The following is an 18,322-nucleotide window of genomic DNA, read 5'->3' as shown; positions in this document are numbered from 1 at the left end:
AAGTAAATATGGAACCTTGTGAAGGCAATGTCATATACCTGCACCTGGATAGGAGACAATCACTGGAGAAGGAGGTTTAGTCAGCCCTATCAAAATTATGGAAAGTATAGGGAGGGACAAAGCAACACTCCTTGTACTGATAGATGTGGCTGTTTTGCTTGCTTTAAGAAGTTAAGACATCAGCCTGGAGGAATTTAAACAGTGAGTTATGATTGGGATACAAACAGCTGAGATGCTTTAAAATGCCTTCTGTATAACATCTATGCAGAATCTAACTAGTTTTAGTCTCCAAAGTAAAGCTTCAAATTCTTTCCTTGAAACTCCTTGTTTAAAGTTTAGCAGCTACACACATTGTCTTAGACTCTGGTCAAGCTAATGCCTTCTCTCTTTGGGTTGGCTTTCTCTCCTGTCCATTTTGAGTTTTCTTCTTCCTCTTCTTAGAAATAATTCTGATATCATTAATAAAGAAACTGTGTTATGAATTCCAATGATTCCTTGATATGTTCCAACCCAATATGACCTTGGTTACTATCTTACTATGATCATTATTTCTTTGTTAGCTCTTCTCTATGCCATGCATTCAAATGAATCTATTCCTAAGTGCTCCAATAGCCTTGATGGTAAATGTGGTTCTGTCTTTTTTTGGCTGTTCACCATGCTGTGGAGTCTGAAATCCTGATCACTACACTGACTATTGTATCCTCATGTGATACTATGTAATTCCCAAATAAGTTACTGAAGAATTCCATGTCTCAATGCTCCTGGTTTTACTCATTTCTCATTGAAGACTTGGAAGTTATCTATGAGACTAAGATGTTTGTGGCTCAAAGTGCTGTAGTTAGACTTTGTTTGGTATGTAATATGCCCAGCCTTCTGATTTATTTTTCCTTATTTTGATGCATTCCTCTCAACACTTCTCTTGTGCTTCCCAACTTTCTTCCATGTTTGTCTCAGCCTCCAAATGTTTTGCCACTTCTGACACGCAGATTTCAACCTTTTGGTATGAAGTGCAAGTCATGAAAATCGACAGCACAGAAATCGCATCTGTGCAGAATCTAACTAGCCCATCGCATCCATGCCTGACCAACAAAAAGGCATCTAACTACTTTAATTCCATTTTCCTGCACTTGGCCCATAGCCTTGCAGATGCACATCTACATACTTCTAGTTCCTCTGCTTCACTTATTGATATTTATTGATGGTCTGTTTTCTGGTACTTTCCAGCCTGTGTTTAGTTCATATTTCATTAGGCTCAATCTGAAATGTTTAATCATGGGTGATAATGTTAGGCTTGTACTTCTATTATAGGCAGAATGACCAACAGTTTATTGCCTGTATTTATCTTAAACTGGAGGCTGGTTATACAACTTAAAAACAACATTGGGTCTGCAATATAAATGGTGTAAATACTGTGCACTAGTGCCAGAAAGTTTACTCTGACTGTAGCAGCTTGAATAAACATTAATGGTACAATGAAAGAAGTGTTCCAAGATACCTCACAGAAATAAATTGACAAAAAAGCCAAAGAAGACAATGTTGAAAATATTGGGTAGAAACTTAGTTAAACAGGTTTTTGGAGGGGTTTTTGTGTAGGGACAATAGAAAGAATGAGGTTGAAAGAGAATGTTCCAGAGATTATGGCCCAGATGGCCATTGGCTTGGTCAGTTGCCAGTGATAGGCTGAAGAAATGGGAGATGCGTAAGGAGTTATAGTTTGTGGAAGACTAAGACAACTTCAGAAGTCTCCGGGCCTGTTGCAATAGTCATAAGAGTGATACAATCATAGATTAATTCATTGGATTACTACCAATAATCCATCAAGAATGACAGAATGGGGAAACTTGAAGTTTCATATGTAGATTGTCCATATTTGACTATTTGTTTTTTTGTGGAGTCTGAGGAGCATTATCAACGTTTCTATTTGTATTTGAATGTTGTTGCTCATGGCTGTGTAAGCAAACTCCCTTTTGCATATTGACCACTGCTCTTCCTGAAAATAAATCATTCCCTCTCCCAAAGTTCCTAAGCAAAGGTTGGATATAGAATTCATCAAACTACATGATTCATCCCCAGCTCCATCTATGATTCACTTCAGCCTTTCCAGCTCCATGTTTTCTTTCACCTTGGTAAAGAGTGAAAAACACTTACCTCATCATTTTGATGTTATTGGAATAAATTTGTAAGACAGACGACAAATGAAGTATTCTCTTGAAAATTAGACTATTGGTTAATTGGTGATTTGTTTAAAATAGTTGGAGAAAATCATCCTAGCTCTAGCTTATAATGAAAGCCCTGTGGATATGAAGTGCAGGAGTATAAAGTGCTAACTCACTTTGGTGTGACTGTATGAGGTAAGGCTGCCCTGTTCAGACACATTTATCACAGAGGAGCCAAAGAATTGTATCAATTAATAGTTATTCAGAGGTACTTTAACGTTACTAACCAAAGCTGCTTTCTACTACTGAACTATAGTTTGTGTATTTAATCGCACAATTATTAGCTGCTATATTTTGGCAGACAACAGTTGTTCAATGTGTGAAATTTAAATCCGTACTGTGCTAACTTCTAAGGATATCGTTTATTATTGACTTAATGATCTTTATTTCTAATGCATGTTACTCAGGTCAGTGATAGCATGTGGAAAATTAATATTTTAGATCCGAACAAGTCATTTATTAAGAAATCTACATTTTTTACATCAGATTCTCTGGAAAGTAAGACTTTGATCTCTATCATCTAGCAATTCCTGTGTTTGTAGGCTATGAATTTTAGGTGTTTGGAATATCGCAGTTCATTGATTGCAGGTAAGAGCAGCCTGCAGTTTGAGGAGATGATGTAGTAATGGTCATGTCATTGGACTAGGAAGATTCCAGAAGCCCATGCTAATGCTCTGCAGCTGGTAAAATTTAAATTGAATTAGTAAATCTGGGATACAAAACTGATCTCTGTAATGGTAACCATAACCACCACCATTGAAGATATTTGCAACCAATTCAGTTAGTATTGCCTGTTTACAAAAGCAGATCTTATTATGCCTAGTCTACATATGATACCAAGCCCCTGTTGAAATCAGGTTAACTTCTGACTGTCCTGAGATGCTAGCAAGATACTCAATCCAAGCAATTAAGAATGGGCAAGCAATGGCTGCTTTGCCAGCAACAGGCACTTCCAATGAAAATATATTATTTTCTAAAAATTGTTATGGAAACTGTTTGGTTCAAATACACACACAGAATTCTGAACCCTTAAAATTTTAATAAAATTTTTGAACAAACTCACAACAAAAACATTTTTAAGTTGTATACTAGAGAATTTGTAAGAAAATTCAACATGTCCTGAGAAAACATGTTCCACGTGATTTGATTGTTATAGTCTGTCTAATAACAAATTTATTCAGTGTCAGGTATGCAGCCTAAGGCAGGACATTTCAAATTGGAATTCAGCCAGTGCAGTTCTGAAGCCTGTTCACAGTTGTCCAGGCTAATCTGAAATTGGACCCCGGCAACATGCTAGAAACACATCAGGTGCTGCTGGGGTGTTCATTCTTTAAACAAGTCATGTTGTCAGCCTTTACTAAATGTCAACATGTATTACCCACCAAAATGAAATCCTTGAATGTTGTTGAAGCCTGTTTACTGTCATTAAATGAAGTATTGACCTTAAAATGTTTAATTTATGAGCCAAGCCATTATTTGGCCAATTGCTAATAATAGGTTTTAATGCTGTACGTCAACCAATTTAACCTACACCAATGATTAGAATGTAATAAACAAATTCAACTTGATTTTGTTCAACCCAAAGGCGAATAGTGGGATTTTTTGAGATGACATCATGTCAGCATCTCTGATTTTAGAATCACAGCAACCCTACAGTGTGGAAGCAGGCCACTTGGGCCTCCTGAAGAGCATTCCACCCAGATGCACCCCATCTCTATGACCCTGCGTTTCCCATGGTTAACCTACATAGCCTGCCCATCCCTGAACATGCGGAGTGATTTGGCTTGACCAACCCACCAATCCTGCATGTCTTTTGAACTGTGGGAGGAACCAGAGAACCTGAAGGAAATCCTCGCAGACAAGGGGAAAATCTGGAAACTCCACACAGACAGTCGCCCAAGGCTGGAATTGACCCTGGGTCCCTGACACTGTAAGGCAGCAGTGCTCACCTCTGAGCCACTGTCCATTTGGACAAAGTGCAGTGGGTTTTTTTCTTTTAGCACAATCTGGATGTTATTTGCAGGGAAATAGCTTTTAGATCAGCTTGAAACTGGCAACATGTATTAGGAATTAAACCTTTGCAGACAGAACATAGGTGAATCCTTTTGGGCAGTTTCAGTGTCATCTCATTGATTTTTTTTTCCCCTACTCACCAATGTAACTTGTAGTGATCGCAATGGAAACATCCCAACTACAAAAGAAATTTAGAAGAATGATTTATTGTGATCTATGTTCCCAGTTATAATGCAGCATCTACGAAGCTCTGTAGATCTTCAGTTACTCAATTTTTTTAAATGCAGCAACCAGAAGTCTGCAAAAGAACAAAAGCTATGCAGCAAATCACTACGAGTATCTGTGGAAAGACAGAGGTCGTGTTTACGGTTAACGTGAACCATTATTAACTCAATTTTTTTCTTCACAGATGTTACCTGACCTTCTGAGGTTTCCCAGTGCTGCTTGTTTTAATTTCAAATTTTCAGTATCTGCAGTATTTCATTTTTGGATGAGAATTGTCCTTTTCAACTTGTGAAAACTGAACAGCAATTTATATTTCCAGCTTGTTAACATTAAAATTTCACTTTATTTTCACTAATTTTATATTCATTTGCTTGAAAATGAATTTTCTCCATTTATGACACTCTGACCACACATTTAAATTCTCGTTCTCTGAGAGATGGTCCTCCCTCAACAATTCTGTCTTTCATTACAAAGAACTGAATGGTTGATTTTCTCATTGTTTACAGTTACCCTCTTGGATTCTATGTCAGCTGCTGGAGACTTGGGCTGGGTGGCATATCCTCCAGAAGGGGTGAGTATACAGTATTCCTTCACTTGGAATAAGTCACCTCAAAGGACAAAGCTGTCCAAGTTTACATAGTAACATTTACCTTTTTTTTTTAATATGCTTCCAACAAAATTGCATGTTCCCAGACTCTCAGAACTGTCGTGGCACATGTCTTCAAACAAGCATCATTATGTAGTGCTAATCTCTTGCTTTTTCCCCATACTCTTACACATTATTTCTATATAATTGAACCAGCCTCCATGTTTTCAGACAGTGTATTCCATACCCTAACTACTATGTATGAGTTTTTTTTTCCTTTCATCACTCTTGCATTTTTTTTTCTTGCACATCACTTTAAATATATACCCTCTTGTTTTTGTTCCCTTTTTACGAGTGGAAACAGTTTTTCCCTAACTACTCTATTCAGCCTGCTCATGATTTTGAAAACCCTATCAGATCTTCTCTGGGCTGTCTTTTCTCCAAGAACACACTCAACTTCTTCGATCTATCCTCTGATTCTCGTTCCTGGATCAAGTCTTGCACTTTCACCAATGTATTCACATCCTCCTTAGAACATGGCACCTAGAATTGTACAAAATTTTCCAACTGAGGTGTGTGAAAATTAGTGTGATGTGTCGCAACTGGAACTGCTTTGCTTTCTCTCCGAATTGCTTATTTTAATGGGTTTGGTCAGCATTATGTCACTACTGTCACTGCAGTGCCTTAGAGTAATGGGAAGTATAGTTGCCTGTTGATTGATTGAAGAGGAGACTTGGAGGTCTAAAGTTGTGGGATTTTGGTTGCAGGGAGGAGGAGGAGAAGAAATGAAGAAACTCAGTACTACTTTTCACTTTTCGAAAGATCATTGTTACTAGATTTTATTTTACTTTAACTGGGCAAGTAAGAAAGGAGAAAGGTCTGGAGTTACAAGAACAGAAGAGGCGTACAGAGGAACCTCAATTATCCAGAATCCGATTATCTGAATATTATATTATCTGAGCTGAAAATGTGTTGCTGGAAAAGCGCAGCAGGTCAGGCAGCATCCAGGGAACAGGAGAATCGACGTTTCGGGCATAAGCCCTTCTTCAGGAATCTTATGCCCGAAACATCGATTCTCCTGTTCCCTGGATGCTGCCTGACCTGCTGCGCTTTTCCAGCAACACATTTTCAGCTCTGATCTCCAGCATCTGCAGACCTCACTTTCTCCTATTATATTATCTGGCAAGCTTGCAAGATCCCGATGCTCTGCTGAACTATGTTATCCAGCATTTGATTAACTGAACAGAATACTGCCCGCCTGTGTCCTTCGGATAATCAAGGTACCTCTGTGAATGGGTGTTCAAGCAGCAGCATCACAAATAGCTGCTCTCCAAGAACAGTAGAAAAGAAGTTAGGATCTGAAATTGTTGAACCCCATGTTAGTAGAGTTAGCTTCACTGTCACGTGCTCACCATGAGTACAGGTAGACGATCCTTTATCCGAAATTCCAAAATCTGAAAAGCTCCAAAGTCCAAAAGTTTTTTTTGTGAAGTTTTCTTCTCATTCACAAGGCTGTTTGGTGTGCAAACAGTTAACCCAAGTCGACACCCACCCGATGCGTGTCATTCAGATGTGAAGTATTGGGGGAGTGGGGGCGTGGCCCAGCACTGGCTGGCCTCCATTCTCTCTCAAGGCCCGTTTTACTGAGTGAGTCTGCTCCTCTGGTAAGATTTTTAAAAATTCCACCATCAAACTGTCACTTATTCTGAAATTTGAAAAATTCTGAATTCCGAAAACTAGTTGGTCCTGAGCATTTCGGATAAAGGATTGTGCAACTGTATAGGGAAAAGTCTACTAGTCCATCTTGGGTATATAAGTACCAACTCTGGAGTGCAGATCCTTAGCCAAAAAGTGTTTATTAAAATAGAAATTAACAGTCCTGCATTACAGACCTTCAAAAGTACAAAATCACCGCTGTACATGAGACAAGTAAAGAAATAAAAAAGTTCAGAATAACAGTCCTTTCACAATAATTTAATAAATAAAGAAACAAAAAAATCAAAAAGAAAACTTTAAGACCAAGCCGCTTAGTCCATTTCACAGCTACAGGATTGAGGACCGCCCACTGCCGTCCTGTTGGACACCCGGGCTGGATCCACCACAATGCCAAACAAAAGCCAAATGGAGTCACAGACAGAAGCTACCACAAGGAGACCCAGAGTGTGAAGTGTGGAAAGCTGTAATGTGGCTCATCAAAAGATCAGATGTTGTCCCTCAAGTTTGCTTGGAGCTTCAGTGGAGCAGTGTGAGAGTCTGAGGATCTGTAAATCAGAGTGGGATTGGAAAGGAGAATTAATTCGACAACCAGTTAGGATAACAATTGTGACATTGCTTGTAAAAGGCAATTTGCAGTTACAATGTGAGCGTCTCAATTTTGTTTGGCAGCATTGTGCAATCACAATGAGAGCTTCTGCAAGATCAAAAGAATGCAGAGGTTCACAGATGGCAATTTGTAGAAAGAATCTAAATACAGCAGAGATAATTTCAATTTTCAATAATCTCCAGCAGTGACCCATTCTTACACAGTCAAGCTTCACTTGCTTCCATTGATTAAGTGTTACTTGAGTTTAGAGGAAAAAATTGTAACCTTAACTGCTTGATGCTAAACAAAATTGGGTTGAATAGCCAGCCTGCTGCAGAAATTGCCCAAATTTTATTTCTGTTGATGCTAATGAAGAAAGTCTACTGCACCATTGGGAAAATTGCCTCAATGTTTTTGTAGCTTTTTCTTTCCTCTCTCAATCGTGTGTGTGTGTGTGTCTTCTGTCCTTGTGGACGGACGTTAGTTATTGTAAGCACCCTACGCCAATACACAAAGACTGTGATCATAATAAAGGAAGATCAAACCGCAAGTGATTGAAATTAGAAACAAAAACATAAATGACTGGAAAAGCTCTGCAGGTCTGGCAGCATCTGTGGAGAGAAAGCAGTGTTAATGTTTTGGGTCCAATTACACTTCCGAACTGGTAGCGAGGGAAAGGTTTTTTAATATACAGAAGATCGGGTATAGCAGTGGAGATAGTAAATGATAGGTGGAACTAGAGCCCAAAGAGAGACAAACAGTTGCTCAGACAAAGGAGTAGGTAAAGGTCAGCCTGGGAAAATGAATAGCTGCCAGAAGGGATGATTAGTAGCTGACAATGGGTTGTGTGGTAGCAGGCCATGTGATGCACAAGCTGGGAGAACTCCACCCCATTTTCCACTTGCGAAAATCTGTAGCCTTCTGGACTTTAATATGGAGTTCAACAATTTTCCCATGAGGCACCTTTTCCCATGTCCTTCCACACACACAGACACACACAATTATATGGTCTGCTATTACCCAAGGAGAAAGTGAGGACTGCAGATGCTGGACATCAGAGTCAAGAGTTGGATGCTGGAAAAGCACAGCAGGTCAGGAAGCATTTGAGAAGCAGAAGAATTGACATTTCGGGCAAGAGCCCTTCATCATGTTCTCTACTGCTATTACACAAACCCATTGTCAGCTACTGATAGTGGGTAAATAATTGCTCGTGGGGACTAACGTTTACTCACTTTTGTCAAATTGTTTCTGTCCCTTTCTTGGCTCTAGCTTCACTTATCGTTTACTCTCCCTACCCTCCTACCCCTATGCCACAATCCTTTTCCTAGCTACCATCAGTTTTGAAGATGATTAACTGGACCTGAAACATTAACTCTGATTTCTCTCCACAGATGATGTTAACATTGCAGGGCAGATGTTTAATATAGTTTATGTCCATCCTCCTGTGGTAAAGCTGCAAATATTAAAATATATAAAGTTGTTAACAAGTCTATGGATTGGACAGCTGAATTTGAAGTAGATGATTCAAATAGCATGTTGTCCTTGATTTTGTTCTCTTGAACTCTTATTTCTGATGTTCAATACTGTAAACTAGAATTGTTCAATGAGAACTTGCTAGTTGACTCCATGGAGGGTCAACTTAAATCAGTTGGTGGCACTGTCGGCATTAGGTTGGTGATTTAACTGATATTTGAGGTTATAAAAATCTGTTGTATGTGTCCGCTTTTGAGAGAGATGTTAAGCTGAGATGGTGTCAATCTGTCACATGATTTAAGCAGGACTTTGAGAACCAAAAGGAACTATTCGGAGAAGAACAAGGAGCACTCCCTGTTTTTCCATCAACAGTGCTTCCTGAACCAATAGCATTAAGACTATTCTAATTGTAGAATGTTGATGTGCACAAAACATTAACCACCTCCTCCTTGAACATGCAGCATAGAACTTTTCAGCGCAGTTCAGGCCCTTTGGCCTTTGCTATTGCATTGACCTGTGAAACCAATCTGAAATCCATCTAACCTACACTATTACATTTTCATCCATATATGTATTTGTTTTTTTTAGCCAGCTCTGAGTGAACGGGATGTCTGACACTCCTGTTCTCTTTTGCCAGCTGTCAGAGTGAACAGAACCCCTGATCCTCCAGCTTTTTTTTTTCCTTCTTTCTTTACCCCTCATCCATATATTTATCCAGTGACCATTTAAATGTCTTTAAACTTGGCGAGCCTACTACTGTTGCAGGCAGGCCATTACATACCCCTACTACACTGAGTAATGAAACTACCTCTGACATCTGTTCTATATCAATTACCCCTCAATTTAAAGGTATGTTCTCTCGTGCTAGCCATCACCATCCGAGGAAAAAGGCTCTCACTGTCCACCCTATCTAACCCTCTGATTATCTTATGTCTCAATTAAGTCACCTCTCGAGCTTCTCTCTAATGATAACAGCCTCATGTCCCTCAGCCTTTCCTCATGAGACTTTCTCTCCATATCAGGCAACATCCTAGTAAATCTCCTCTGAACCCATTCCAAAGCTTCTACGTCCTTCCTATAATGTGGTGACCAGAACTGTACGCTGTACCCCAGGTGTGGCCGCACCAGAGTTTTGTACAGTTGCAACATGACCTCCATAGCTCCAAAACTCAATCACTATCAGTAAAAGCTAACATATCATATGCCTTCCTAACAACCTGGGTGGCAACTTTCACGTACATGGACTGTGATCTCTCTGCTCATCTATACTACCAAGGATCTAACCATTAGCCTAGCACACTGTATTAATGTTGCTCCTTTCAAAGGGAATGACCTCACACGTTTTTCCACATTAAACTCCATTTGCCACCTCTCAGTTCAGCTCTGCAGCTTATCTATGACCCTCTGTAACCTGCAACATCCTTCCGCACTATCGGGGTGGCTCAGTGGTTAGCACTGCTGCCTCACAGCACCAGGGCCCCAGGTTTGATTCTAACTTCTGGTGTCTGTCTGTGTGGAGTTTGCATATTCTCCTCGTGTCTGTATGGGTTTCCTCCAAGTGTTCCAGTTTCCTCCCTCATTCTAAAGATGTGCAGGTCAGGTGAATTGGCCATGCTAAATTATCCCATAGTGTTAGGTGCATTAGTCAGAGAGAAATGGATCTGGGTGGGTTACTCTTCAGAGGGTCGATGTAGTCTTGTTGGGCCAAATGGCCTGTTTCTACACTGTATAATCTAATCTATCCACAACTCCACCAACCTTTGTATCATCCGCAAATTTACTAACCCATCCTTCTACGCACTCATCCAGGCCATTTATAAAAATAACAAACAGCAGTGGCCCCCAAAACAGATCCTTGTGGTACACCACTGGTAACTGAACTCCTGGATGAACGTTTCCCATCAACCACCACCCTCCATCTTCTTTCAGCTCGCCAATTTCTGATCCAAACAGCCAAAGTCCCCTCCATCCCATGCCTCTGTATTTTCAGCAATAGCCTTATCAAACGTCTTACTAAAATCCATATACACCACATCAACCACTTTACCCTCATCCACTTGTTTGGTGACTTTCTCAAAGAACTCAAAAGGTTTGTGAGGCATAACCTACACCTTACAAAACCGTGTTGACTATCCCTATTCAAATTTATTCCTTTCTAGTTGATTATAAATCCTATTTCTTATAATCTTTTACAATATTTTACCCACAACTGCAGTAAGACTCACTGGTCTATAATTACCAGGGTTGTCTTTATTCCCCTTCTTGAACAAGGGGACAACATTTGCTATCTCCAGTTTTCTAACACTATTCCTGTAGACAATGACGACATAAAGATCAAAGCCAAAGGCTCTGCAGTCTTCTCCCAGGCATTCCAGAGAATACTCTGATAAATCCCATCCAGCCCAGGGGACTTGCCTATTTTCACACTTCTCAGAATTGCTAACACCTCCTCCTTGTGAACCTCAATCTTGTCTAGTAAAAGTAACCTGTATCTCTGTATTCTCCTCCAACATCTTCCAGTCTTTTTCCAGTGTGAATACTAATAAAAAATGGTCATTTGGCGCTTCTCCTATCTCCTCAGACTCCATGCACAACTTCCCACTACTGTCCTTGATAGGCCTAATCTTTCTCTAGTCATTCTTTTATTTCTGATATATCTATACAAAGCTTTAGTGTTTTCCTTTTGATCCTATCTGCCAATGACTTTTCATGTCCCCTCCTGGCTCTTCTTAGCTCTCTCTTTAGGTTTTTCCTGGCTAACTTGTAACTCTCAAGTGCCCTAACTGTGCCTTCATATCTCATCCTGGAACACCTGGATAACGAGGAATCCTACTTATTGATGACCATTCTACCTTAAACACCATAATTCCGAACAAACTCCTCTCCATACTCTGAGACTGAGGTCTCTGTAACTGGACTTCCTGACCCATAGACTGCAATCAGTAAGAACAGGCGCCAACACCACCACCTCTGTAGTCCTCTCCACCAGTGTCCCGCAAGGCTATGTACTCAGCCCCTAGTCTCCATCTTTATACACTCACGACTGCGTGATCAAATTCTGCACCAACTCCTTTTGCAAGTTTGGTGACAACACCAATGTTAGAGGTCAGATCTTGAACAACGATGCGACCAAATACAGGCAAGAAATACTGTCTTTATACCATGCCAATAAGTACTCGACTGCTCCAATATCAGCAAAATGAAGGAGCTGGTCATTGACTTCAGGATGTGGAGTGGGGTGCACACCCCTGTCTGCATCCATGGTGCTGAGATGGAAATGATAATGAGCATCAAGCTCTTGGGATGATCATCACTAACAATCTGTCCTGGTTCACTCACATTGATACGATGGTCAAGAAAGCACAACAACATCTCTTGTTCCTCAGGAGGCTAAGGGAATTCAGCATGTCCACAAGGACTCTGACCAATTTTTGCAGATGTACCACAGAGAGCATCCTATCTAGATGCATCACAGCTTAGTTTGGCAACTGCTATCCCCAAGACCAGCAGAAACTAGTGTGTTGTATACACAGCCCAGTCGGTCATGCAAACCGGCCTTCCATCCATTGACTCCATCTATACTTCCTGCTGCTTTGGGAAAGCAATCAACATAATCAAAGATCCGTCCCATCTGGTTATATGCTCTTCCATCCTCTTCTGTTGGACAGAAGACAGACAAATTCGTACTCTCGTACGAGTACTTTCAATACATTTCATATCCAAAGAGCTACCCCAAGTTCCCAACTGCTTTTTGGCACAGATGTGGCCGGAGTGTTTTTTTAAATTTTTTTTTAGATCAGTGATGATTGATGGAAGAGTTATGGAACTGTCATAACTTTAAGGGAACTGAGATAGATTGGAGAGGTGAAAAACCAAACAGCATAGATTCAATGTAATTGGCAGAAGAACGAAAGAAAATTCTGGGAAAATTTATTTTACTCCCAGGTTCATGGGAAGGGGAGGTGGAGCTGTGTAGAGGAAGTTTTTTTTTGTGTGGAGAGCAGTGGTTGTAGGGAATATCTGTGTAAGGTAGACATTATTTTGGAGAAAGGGGAGGGGACATCCCTGTTCAGGCTTTCCCCTTGCTGATGAACCCTACCACCAGCTTCAGATCTGCAGCCAGTTGGGAAATTGCCCACTTTACTTGGGCAGGTTAGACCTGAGGTCAGGGTGGGTGAGAGAGTTATGGAAAAGTAACCTGAGAAGAATGTTCCATAGTGATGATGTCACCTAGATTAATAGTTCAGAGGTCAGATAACCAATGAAATTTAAACTCAATCATTGTGTCTGGATTGAGAGCTGGTCTCAGTAATCATGATTGTGATTACTTCTAAAAACCCATCTGGTTCATTTAATGTCCTGTAGGCATGAGGAGGAATTTCTTCAGCCTGAGGGCTGTGAATGTGTCCAACTCATTGTCCACAGCCTTCTGTAACAATCAGCCACTGAGTGTCTTTAAGGTGGAGAGGTTCTTGATTAGTAAGGGGATCGAAGATGGGTGTGGGGTGGGCGTCAAAGTAGGAGAATGGGGTTGAGAAATAGATCTGCCATTATCGAAGGTTGAACAGACTTGAGAACCTGGTCTAATTCTGCTCCACCATCTTATATTCTGGAAACCTACAATCCTTACCTGGTCTGGCCTACGGTGAATTTCCAAACACACAGCAATGCAGTTGAGTCTCAACTGCCCCTTGCAATGGCCTTTAAAAATTGATTTTAATTCTATCACTGAATGTAAGTGTCACTGACAATTCAGGACATGCAAAAAGTTGCTAGTGACACCTAAATTCCATGAAAGAATTAAAATCAAATTATAGGGCCTCTACCTGCAAGCCTGCAGTGGGGGAACATTTGAGTTTTGCCACTTGCCTTTGATAAAAATCAAACTGGTATAGTATAAACCATTTTTGTAAAGAAAAGAATTAGCCATCCTTGCTTGATCTGCTCAACACAAGGTCCACAATGGCCTATGTGATCTAACAGCCAATTTTTATTGTGCCTTCAATAAAAACATCACAAAGTTCTTTACGGCTACATTTAAGAAAGAAAATTGGATACCACACCAGGTAAGGAGATAGTCAATGTGTGGTCCTGGGAAAACACAGTGGGTCAGGCAGCATCTGAGGGATGCCGATCTCCACCATCTGCAGTCCTCACTCTCTCTCCAGGTAAAGAGATAGAAGAGATGAGCCAACTCTTGATGAAGGGCATGGTTGAGGACTGGATTGGAGTAAGAGAGCTCCTAGGGAGGAATTTTGTTTGTTAAAATGTAAAACTTGAGAGGTGAAAACATCGATGTGTAGAAGGACTGAACTGGAGGATTACAGAGATCTTGGAGTGTGGTCCTTGCAGAGACACAAAGAAAAGGATATAGCCAAGACCGATTTGAAAGCGAGAATGAAAATGTTAACATTGAGGCAGCATTGTTGAGGGAACACGGTAATGGGTCAACAGGTTGGGATACAGGCCGACGAGTTTTACATGAGCTCCGGTTTATTGCGAATCAGCTGATGTGAAGGAGGTGGTCAAACTTGTTGTTGGAGCAGATATCTGGCTGAGAGCTCATCCCTAGGGTCAAATATGACATGTTGTGAATGGTCTGTTTCAGTCACAGCAGGGAGATAAATGAAGTAAATCACTGTGGTCAAAGCATTTAGGGATGGGCAATAGATGTGGTCTCAAACATTCCTGGAATTTCTGTGCTTCAAAAAGCTTCCTGAAATAGCAGAACAGAAAATGTTGCAATCATAAGGCTTCAGTGGCTTGGATTGCTAAAATTATATGTCTGACTGTTTAGAAGCTTAAGATGTTTGCCCACTCTCCTGTCCGAGGTTTCACCAGCGTATAAATGATTTTTTTTTTGGCAACAGAAAAGGAGAGGAATAATATACAGGCATGAATAATCCTATGGTGATATTTTGATAAAATGCCTTTTACGTTTCTTCATATATTTTAATAAGAGATTTCAGGTGATTAATTACCCCACAAGACCTCTTTTGCCAAAGTACTATGCTTGCCTGGAGTGTTAGTGAACAATCTCAAACCCACGTTGGAATGCAGGTTCTTTAGCCCCTTGAAAGTGGAGTTGCAGGTAGATAGGATAGTGAAGGTGTTTGATATGCTTTCCATTATTGGTCAGAGCACTGAGTATAGGAATTGGGAGGTCATGTTGTGGCTGTACAGGATGTTGGTGAGGCCACTCTTGAATATTGCATGCAATTCTGGTCATTTGGAAGGATGTTGTGAAACTTGTAAATCTTTTCTGAACCCTTTCAAGGATGTTGCCAGGATTGGAGGGTTTGAGCTATAGGGAGATGCTGAATAGGCTAAGGCTGTTTTTCCCTGGAGCGTCGAATGCTGAGGGGTGACCTCAGAGGTTATAAAATCAAGAGGGGCATGAATAGGATAAACAGACCAGGTATTTTCCCTGGGGCGTGGGAAGTCCAGAACTAGAAGGCATAGGTTTAGGGTGAGAGGGGAAGGATATAAAAGAGACCTAAGGGGCAACCTTTTCACGCAGAGGGTAGTGTGTGTATGGAATGAACTGCCAGAGGAAGTGATGGAGGCTGGTGCAATTACAGCATTTAAAAGGCGGCTGGATGTGAATATAGAATAGGAAAGGTTTAGAGGGATATGGGTCAAGTGCTGGCAAATGGGACCAGGTTAGGTTGGGATATTTGTTCGGCATGGACTAGTTGGCCCAAAGGGTCTGTTTCTGTGCTGTACGTCTCTATGACTCTAATTGTCAATGCAATTACGCCATTGAGTGCTTCAGAGGATTTTCTGCAAGATCTTGTTTCTGAGTGTACTTGAGCTCAGTTGAGTTCTTTCTTGAGCCACGCGCATATTTTTGCAAAGAGACAACTTGGATGTTTTTAGCACCTTTTTATAAGAGGAGGATAGCTCAAAATATCTTGCAGGGGTACAGGCGTAGGCTGCTCTGCCATTGAATATGATCATGTCTGACTGAACAGTTCAATACCTTTTAGGCAAAAGTGAGGACTGCAGATGCTGGAAATCTGAGTCTAGATTAGAGTGGTGCATCCGAGGAGCAGGAATATTGATGTTTCAGGCAAAAGCCCTTCAGCACCCTTTTTTCCAGCACCCCTCTAATCTAGTTCAATACCTTCTACCCACTTAATTCCCGTAATCCTTTACACTATTCATAATCAAAAATATATGAACCTATACTTTAACTGCACTAAAGGATTAAGCTCTCCCAGCCCCCTGGGACAGAGAATTCCAAAGATTTGCCACCCCTTGTGTTCACATGTTTCTCCCCCTATTTATCCTAAATGGCAACTCCTTTTTGATGTGTCAATTATACACCCTGATTCTAGACTAGCATCCGAAGGGAGACATCTTACTTGCTACTGCCCTGTGTATCTTCTCACATATTTCGTTTCAACGAGATCACCTCCCATTCTTTGAAATACTGAAGAGTACAGGTCCAATTTACCTAATCTCTCTTGATAGGATAATCATGCCATCCCAGTAACAAGTGCAGTGAACCTTTTGTTGCACTCCCTTTTTATGACGACAATATCTTTCCAGTTAAAACCTCTGTTGTAATTTAGCAAACTTGGCCACTGAAATAAGTGACAGGATTGTCCATTTATGATTTGAAGCTTGAATCTTGGTCCAGGCCTAAGAGGATACATCTGCAGTTCTCTGTTATTAATCTGAAAGAAAGAACCTCTGACCAGTGAGCTTTCCTTCAATGGTTTACAGAATTTGGCAATTTTTGACTGAGTGCAGGCCTCTAAAGTGGTTCTTGACCCTATAACTTCATCACTCTAAGATGAAAGTGAGATTTCTGGCACCACCAGAGCAGACATATTATTTTTCACATAATGAAAAGAGATGTGACCTTTATGTACTCTGCCGGCCACGCAAGGAATTATACTTTAAGAAATCTGACACACCAAAAGGGCTTTAAGTTTAATATTGGTTTGTTGTTCAAGAAGAAGTAAAAGTGATATTTATACAGTTGGGATCATTGAGTGATGCTTACCCAGCTTAATCAAAGTGAAGCTCCCTGGATGGTAAAGTTAATTATAGATTAACTGCAGGACGACTCGCTTTCCGCTATGAAAAATGCAATTTTTAATGAATGTTAAGGTTGTACTAAAGTAGCATCAATGAGGCTGGAAAATTCCTAGTAAACAAACAAATACACAGAGTCATAGAGATGTACAGCATAGAAACAGTCCCTTTGGTCCAACTCGTCCATGCTGACCAGATATCCCAACCCAATCTAGTCCCACCTGCCAGAACCTAGCCCATAGCCCTTCAAACCCTTCTTATTTATATACCCATCCAGAGGCCTTTTAAATGTTGCAATTGTACCAGCCTCCACCACTTCCTTTGGCAGCTCATTCCATACACGTACCACCCTCTCCATGAAAAAGTTGCCCCTTTTGTCTCTTTATATCTTTCCCCTCTTCCCCCAAAACCTATGCCCTCTAGTTCTGGACTTCCTACACCCCAGGGAAGAGATCTACTTATCCCATCCATTCCCTTCAAGATTTTATAAACCTGTGAGGTCACCCCTCAGCCTCTGACGCTCCAGGGAAAACAGCCCTAGTCTATTCAACCTCTCCCTATGTCTCAAATCCTCCAATCCTGGCAACATCCTTGTAAATCTTTTCTGAACTCTTTCAAGTTTCACAACATCTTTCTGATAGGAAGGAGATCAGAATTGCACGCAATATACCAAAAGTGGCCGAATCAATGTCCTGTATAGCTGCAACATGTCCTTCCAACTCCTGTACTCAATACTTTGACCAATAAAGGAAAGCATATCCAACACCACCTTCACTATTCTATCTTCCTGCGACTCTACTTTCAAGGACCTATGAACCTGCACTCCAAGGTCTCCTTTGTTCAGCACCAGTCCCTAAGACCTTACCGTTAAGTGTATAAGTTCTGCTAAGATTTGCTTTCCCAAAATGCAGCACCTCTCATTTATCTAAATTAAACCCCATCTGCCACTTCTTAATCCATTGGCCCATCTGATCAAGATCTCATTGTAATCTGCTGTAACCTTCTTCTTTGTCCACTATATCTCCATTTTTGTTGCAAACTAACTATTCCTCTTATGATTTAGAGATGCCGGTGTTGGACTGGGGTATACAAAGTTAAAAATCACACAACACCAGGTTATAGTCCAACAGGTTTAATTGGAAGCACACTAGCTTTCAGAGCGACGCTCCTTCATCAGGTGGTTGTGGAGGACTCGATCGTAACACAGAATTTATAGCAAAAATTTGCAGTGTGATGTAACTGAAATTATACAATGAAAAATACCTTGATTGTCTGCTGAGTCTTTCATCTGTTAGAATGACCATGATAGTTTCACTTCTTTCATGTGTAAGTCACAAAACTTATTTTTAAAAAGTTGCATTCTCAGGTTAACTGTAACAATTGGTGTTAACTAGACAATATATTGAAGATGTTAGCCCCCTGTGTTCTCTGTCTAACAGAGTTAACTCTGTTATCTCACTT

The 18,322-nt window shown here is 40.6% G+C and overlaps 1 protein-coding gene across 4 annotated transcripts in view; it reads left to right on the top strand.

Annotated features, from left to right (window-relative positions):
* The window catches only part of epha4b (eph receptor A4b), a 341,474-nt gene that overhangs the window by 11,302 nt on the left and 311,850 nt on the right, over positions 1-18,322 (top strand). For 3 of the 4 annotated variants that reach the window (XM_043701928.1, XM_043701927.1, XM_043701926.1), the window contains exon 2: positions 4,961-5,025. In XM_043701928.1, coding sequence (XP_043557863.1) covers positions 4,961-5,025 — 65 coding nt within the window. Of the gene's footprint in view, positions 1-4,960; positions 5,026-6,614; positions 6,705-18,322 lie in introns of those variants that run through there. The other variant, XM_043701929.1, reaches the window with a different exon arrangement.

Source organism: Chiloscyllium plagiosum, chromosome 13 (assembly GCF_004010195.1).
Source record: "Chiloscyllium plagiosum isolate BGI_BamShark_2017 chromosome 13, ASM401019v2, whole genome shotgun sequence".
NCBI classification, from domain to species: Eukaryota; Metazoa; Chordata; class Chondrichthyes; order Orectolobiformes; family Hemiscylliidae; genus Chiloscyllium; species Chiloscyllium plagiosum.
Note: the sequence above shows the minus strand (reverse complement) of the source record. Positions and strands in the feature narration are given on the sequence as shown.